The sequence below is a fragment of the Eucyclogobius newberryi genome, unplaced genomic scaffold (genome assembly GCF_026437365.1).
Source record: "Eucyclogobius newberryi isolate DKJ021-1_F unplaced genomic scaffold, fEucNew1.0.hap1 SCAF_13, whole genome shotgun sequence".
Classification (NCBI taxonomy): Eukaryota; Metazoa; Chordata; class Actinopteri; order Gobiiformes; family Gobiidae; genus Eucyclogobius; species Eucyclogobius newberryi.
Window position 1 is genome coordinate 18108889 of NW_027315757.1, and position 7020 is coordinate 18115908.

The following is a 7020-nucleotide window of genomic DNA, read 5'->3' on the forward strand; positions in this document are numbered from 1 at the left end:
TGTAGATGGGATAGATATTGCGCTTTACAATGACCAAAGTGTATCGTATTTTCTGCACTATAACGCGCACTTAAAAGCCTTATAGTGCGGAAAATACGGTAAGATTATCTTCAGAGTACGTTTTAGCCTAACGCCAAATACACCAAAAAAAAGCATGATGTCTTTAAAATTCGATTGAGTGTACCTCACTGGCGCGCTTGTCAGTTCTACGTTTCTTATGCAAATTCAGTCGGATTTTACTACTATTTACATTGAGGCAAATACTTCACTGAACAAATAAGAGGCAAATTCATTAACCTTTTAAACACAAGCTCTTTCCATTCTTGTGTCGGACTCTAAAAACATTCTTAGGAATGGCCAACATTAGATCCTGTTTAGTCCCTGGTGTTAGTACTGGTTAAGGGAAGTAGTAGTAGTAGTAGTAGTAGTAGTAGTCGACGTGAGGGTAGTAGTAATAGTACAGAAAATGATGGAGGAATCCTGTTTCTAACACCAATTGAGTGTTTTGTCATCTAGAAACACTACTAGTCACTCAATCCTGCCTTTTCTCCACAAAAATATAAGTAATAACGATTAATAATAGTCATTGCAATTATAATAGTAGTAATCGTCATGGATGTAGCATAATGTAGCGGTACATTGTACAGAAAAACAGTTTTAAGTGGGACTAAACTACATAAAACCTCTTTGCTACTAAGGCCTTTGTTATTTTATTACTTGGTCTACGGATCCGCCGCACTTAGATTATTGATTTCCACAATATAAATAAAATAAATTATAATCCATTTTTTTTTAATAAAGTACTGCCGACAACGCAAAATAGCATTAAATGAAATATAAAAAGCGGTATTAAGTCAAAAGATAAGAGCGCGTGAAGCAATTTTTCTTCAAAATCCTGTGTGAGTCTGCGCGCGGAGAACATGAGAAGACGCGCGCGCCCGTTTCCTTGTCTGCTAGGCGCAGCGCTGACTCCTTTATATCGCAAATACACATTTTAAAAACCCATTTACCACATTTTCTACAGCGTGTTTTGCCGTGATTAAGGCTGCACACTTAGAAGCGTCTGTTCTACCAATGCAAAACATGCTAAATCTACTGTTACACGCTCCTGCGTGCCGCGTCTCCCCTCTCCTCCCGTGGTGCGTTTTGGGTAACCCAGGAAGAAAAAATATTTTGAAATTTAAATTATATTTATATTTCGCCCGCCTTTTCAATATATTTCATTTAAAAATCCGTAAAGCAAGTAATAAAATAACTGCGGCCTAAAATGTTGTGTTTTAGCTGCACTTTCTTCTGTTATTCTTTCTTTTCTGTCATTTGCGGCTTTGAAAAACCTTGTGATCTCGAAAACTGTTAGTACCAACACCTCCAACTCAGAACATAGAAAAAAAAAAAAAGAACATCGACCTTCGGGATCATATTGTTTTTTATATCGCAATGACCTTTTTACGTCACAATTTAAAGAAGTCGTCTTCGGTGAAATGTTGCGAAAACGTCTTCACCAAATTCCCTCCAAAACAACTCCCCGTATAAACTTTTCCAACACGACTACAAAAACGTGCGTTCGTTGTCGTTGTCTCGGTATCTTTTCCCCGAGTTGATCTCATTTACGTCCTGATTTTGGGAGCGATTACGCGTTTTGTTCTCCGTGCGAGCCCCATGTTCAGGTAGTTAAACTGGCGACGGCGCAGTACATGCAGTAGCAGTAGAAGTATTGTCAGATGAAGCCTCCTTGCACTCACCGGACAGCTCCACGTGCCGGCCCTCCTCCGTGTTGATCATGGCGTTGTACAGGATCTGGGCCGTGCAGATGACCGCGTTGGAATCCCGCAGCACTTTGCCGAAGAAGTCCTTCTCGTCCGAGTCCCCGGTGACCGGCACCACCGGGAACCCCAGGTATTTGGCAAACTCGTTTTTGTGGTGCTGGTCCACGAGGTGCACCTGCAAAACACGAGGAATATGATATACGTGAAAAGACGGCGGAATATGTGCAGTACAGTAAAGAAGTACTGCAGTTACACAAAAGGAAAGACTACCGAACCTTTTTTCATAGTTTGTCCGGGGTGCGACTTATATGTGATAATTCATTATTTTTACTCTGGCAACCGCAAGAGGGCGCTTTAGGCTCTAAGCGACGCAGAAGAAGAATCTGCACTTCCTGCAGTTTGTGGAGTTGTTTAAAAGTGACAGAGGAAGAAGAATTCAATGGATTTAGTGATTTGGGGTAAAACTGATGCTTTGGTAAACTTGTTAGCATGTTCTTTATGCTATAGTTATCTGAATAACTGTTCATATGTTACTTCTGTCACAGAAGTAGTACGGTGTAAGGTCTAAACTCAGGCAATTGACAATTACAGGTTTTGACAAGAAACATTAGTTTCTCACTCTCTCATCCTCTTGAGACTATCTCAATGTGGTCATCTCACAGTTTGGGTTGAATGGGACGGTCGTAGGGACCTAGGGCCCGTGACCATGTGGATTGAGTAAACAAACATGCGCGACAGGTGACATTATTTGGAGAGTTTATAACTTCTAAATATAAACTTACCAAAGGATGTTCAGGGATGTTCACTAGAGGTGAGCAGGTCTATCAAGCTACTATCGTTTTATCAACGCGTAAAATTTTATGTGAAGCCAGACAAAGTCTTTAAGTCTTTTCAGCTTCAACCCATTTTGAGATGATCCCTTACCACAGTTCTATCTGTGTGTCATGTAGCTAAAGGTGTTAGCGTTAGCATACGTACACCTATTCACCATGTTCTCTAATCTGTTATTATTTTAAACTGCATTTCAAGATGAAATATCTGTTCTTGGTCTTGGACTATATCAAATACATTTCCCCAAAAATGCGACTTATACTCCAGTGTGACTTGATATATGTTTTTTACTTCTTTGGCTGGTGCAACTTATACTCCGGAAAATACGGTAATATACAGGAAGCGACGGTGGAAGATCTGCAGTACAATAAAGAAGTACTGTAGTTACACAAGTTGAAAGAACTTATTAAAACTTCTGCTGCTGCTGCTGCTCCAACTACAATTACTACTTTTACTACTTTTATTGGCACAAGGGATGATATGATAATACTAATAATATAACTTTCTCAGATTCAAACTATTTCATTAATCCCATAAATGATTAGTTCAAGCAGTAAAAAAGCAGATATGGACAATCAAACATGCAACACAAAGTGAAGCAATTCTGAAGAAAGAGGATCTGAAGTCAATAAACGGCATCATCATCACACGGGATTTATTATAGGAGTATTTTTAATTATCAACGCTGCGATTGACCAAATACTAATCGTACAAAAATTCTAATACAAATAACTGTAAATCAATGTAATTAATGAAGACATGTTATGCTTGTTGGTGGGTAATTTAATATGATACAATCGTGCGCATCGTTTTGATTCATTTACAAAAAAGTACAGAGCAGTGGGAGGAGATGAGGGGTAGGTGAACACATTGACAGGAACAGTGCAGCCTTATGGACCAGGCTGATGTTGTTTTGTTGGGGAGGAGCCTATTGGACATGTTTTTAGTGGGGAGGAGCCTATTGGACATGTTTTAGTGGGGAGGAGCCTATTTTACATGTTTTAGTGGGGAGGAGCCTATTGGACATGTTTTAGTGGGGAGGAGCCTATTGGACATGTTTTAGTGGGGAGGAGCCTATTGGACATGTTTTCAGAGGGGAGGAGCCTATTGGACATGTTTTTAGTGGGGAGGAGCCTATTGGGACATGTTTTTAGTGAGGAGCCTATTGGACATGTTTTTAGTGGGGAGGAGCCTATTGGACATGTTTTTAGTGGGGAGGAGCCTATTGGACATGTTTTAGTGGGGAGGAGCCTATTGGACATGTTTTTAGTGGGGAGGAGCCTATTGGACATGTTTTTAGTGAGGAGCCTATTGGACATGTTTTTAGTGAGGAGCCTATTGGACATGTTTTCAGAGGGGAGGAGCCTATTGGACATGTTTTTAGTGGGGAGGAGCCTATTGGGACATGTTTTTAGTGAGGAGCCTATTGGACATGTTTTTAGTGGGGAGGAGCCTATTGGACATGTTTTTAGTGGGGAGGAGCCTATTGGACATGTTTTAGTGGGGAGGAGCCTATTGGACATGTTTTTAGTGGGGAGGAGCCTATTGGACATGTTTTAGTGGGGACGAGCCTATTGGACATGTTTTCAGAGGGGAGGAGCCTATTGGACATGTTTTTAGTGGGGAGGAGCCTATTGGGACATGTTTTTAGTGGGGAGGAGCCTATTGGACATGTTTTTAGTGGGGAGGAGCCTATTGGACATGTTTTAGTGGGGAGGAGCCTATTGGACATGTTTTTAGTGGGGAGGAGCCTATTGGACATGTTTTTAGTGGGGAGGAGCCTATTGGGACATGTTTTTAGTGGGGAGGAGCCTATTGGACATGTTTTTAGTGGGGAGGAGCCTATTGGACATGTTTTTAGTGGGGAGGAGCCTATTGGACATGTTTTAGTGGGGAGGAGCCTATTGGACATGTTTTTAGTGGGGAGGAGCCTATTGGACATGTTTTAGTGGGGAGGAGCCTATTGGACATGTTTTCAGAGGGGAGGAGCCTATTGGACATGTTTTTAGTGGGGAGGAGCCTATTGGGACATGTTTTTAGTGGGGAGGAGCCTATTGGGACATGTTTTAGTGGGGAGGAGCCTATTGGGACATGTTTTTAGTGAGGAGCCTATTGGACATGTTTTTAGTGAGGAGCCTATTGGACATGTTTTTAGTGGGGAGGAGCCTATTGGACATGTTTTAGTGGGGAGGAGCCTATTGGACATGTTTTTAGTGGGGAGGAGCCTATTGGACATGTTTTAGTGGGGAGGAGCCTATTGGACATGTTTTCAGAGGGGAGGAGCCTATTGGACATGTTTTTAGTGGGGAGGAGCCTATTGGGACATGTTTTTAGTGGGGAGGAGCCTATTGGACATGTTTTTAGTGGGGAGGAGCCTATTGGACATGTTTTCAGAGGGGAGGAGCCTATTGGACATGTTTTCAGAGGGGAGGAGGCTATTGGGACATGTTTTTTAGTGGGGAGGAGCCTATTGAACATGTTTTTAGTAGGGAGGAGCCTATTTTACATGTTTTAGTGGGGAGGAGCCTATCGGACATGTTTTCAGAGGGGAGGAGCCTATTGGACATGTTTTTAGTGGAAGAGGAAAGCGGAGCACTCAGAGGAAACCTACAGAGCTACAGGGAGAACGTCTCCTTTGGCTCTCACTCCTTTTCTCTCTCTCTTGCTCGATATAGCATAAAACACATACTTTGAAGGTTCTTTCTCTCTCTCTTTTTTTCACGTATGGAGTACAACACATACTTTTGAGGCTCTCTCTTTCAATCTCTTTCTCTTTACGGTATGGCTTAAAACACATATATAATATAATATAACTACAGTAGGAGGCGGTAAACGCACCTTTTCAGTTGCTGCAAACAGCCAATAAAAGTAACACCACAACAACGACAACAACAACAACAACTCCAGACAGAACAGCCCTTCTTGCTGTGAACCGAGAGCGCCGACCACAACGCACTAACCCGTACTACTTTAACCACGTCCAATTCCACTACTGCCAATGATCTACGTCAAAACCCCCTGTATTATTTTGTACATTGCTATTTTTCGTCACCGTTGTTGTTGTTGTTATTATTTTCACATAAACCTGAATACGATTTGCTCCATGGCCGTAACGTTTGCCCACCATGTTGACGAGGACGACCACTTTAGCCCCGGGCGTGGTCTCCAGGTGCCGCTTGGCCACGTACACCGCCGCCCGGGTTTTGCCTCCTCCGGTGGGTAACCAGATGATGATGTTTTCCCCCTGAAGAGGCCTCTGCACCACCTCCTCCTGGTACGAGTACAGCCCCAGCGCTTCCATTCTGAAAACACAGCAGACCAGCATGAGAAGAGCACACGTCACGCACAGTATGTGACGTGTGCGGGTAAAACAGGACGCAACATGGACAAGGAAAACACTGAACTAAAACTGAATTCAAATGTTATTATTGTTTTTTGTAGTTTTTTTAAGATGATTAAAATGACATGTGAGCAACAAAATAGATCAGATTTCTTTTTCCCTCTGAGATCCAGAAGTCAGATAATATCAGATTTAGCTGTGCACACGTGCTACTTAGAAACACTGTCAAATTTGATAAAAAATACACACATTATATACAATTATTTTTACACTGTACACTGATTTAGTCACACTTTATATAACAACTACACTTACAAATAAATAGCCTTAACAAAGCATGAAAAAATGAATGAGTCTTTGTTTTTTATGAATTGAGCCCTTATTCATGCTTTATTAAGGTGTAGTTATTAGACAGTTACACTTCCTATGTCATAATTACAACATGTCGTAAGACCAGTTTTGGGAAGCTCAGGGCGTCACTTTCTGTTTTTTAAGTTATTTGATTTTTTTAAACAACAAAAACAACAGAACAGACAAAAATGAATTAATAATAATTATTAGTATTATTGCCACTTTCGATGCAATGATCGGCCGCCGCCATGACGCCCGGCAACACAAGAGGAGGGGGCGCTAACGCGCCTCAATTTTCCTTTTATTACACCTACTGCTGAATCTGTGACGCTATCGCATCTTCTCCCCTTTGTTTTACAAATAGAGGGAAAAGACAGTCATTTTTAGGAGAGATTTGGAGAACTTTTGATGGTCCAACCCTGAAAATGAGTCATCAAATGTCAGGTTAATCGGGCTAACGCCCTGGGAGGAGTTTGTGAAAGTGTAAAGTGTCAGTACGCTCACATTTCAGAGATCATTGCTACGGCGTAACTAATATGACATGTGTCTCATTGACTTTTTTGATCGGGATGCTAAAATGGAATTTTGTAGGAACTAATAGGCCTCTTGCGGTGCTCCAGCCTGATAATAATAATAATAATAATAATAATACAAAATTAAAAATAATAATCAAAAAACAACTTTTTCAGTTGCAAAAGTATTTGCCCACTAACGATAAGGTTGACTGTTCTA

General features: G+C 41.3%; 1 protein-coding gene across 1 annotated transcript in view; it reads right to left on the reverse strand.

Annotated features, from left to right (window-relative positions):
• The window catches only part of dhx58 (DEXH (Asp-Glu-X-His) box polypeptide 58), a 152657-nt gene extending 146757 nt beyond the window's left edge, over window positions 1-5900 (reverse strand). Inside the window, exons 1-2 of the mRNA XM_072442789.1 lie at window positions 5722-5900; window positions 1743-1941 (exon numbers count right to left, since the gene is read on the reverse strand). Of these exons, the coding sequence (XP_072298890.1) occupies window positions 1743-1941; window positions 5722-5898 (376 nt within the window). The 5' untranslated portion in view covers window positions 5899-5900. The remainder of the gene's footprint in view (window positions 1-1742; window positions 1942-5721) is intronic.
• Window positions 5901-7020: the final 1120 nt, after the last annotated feature.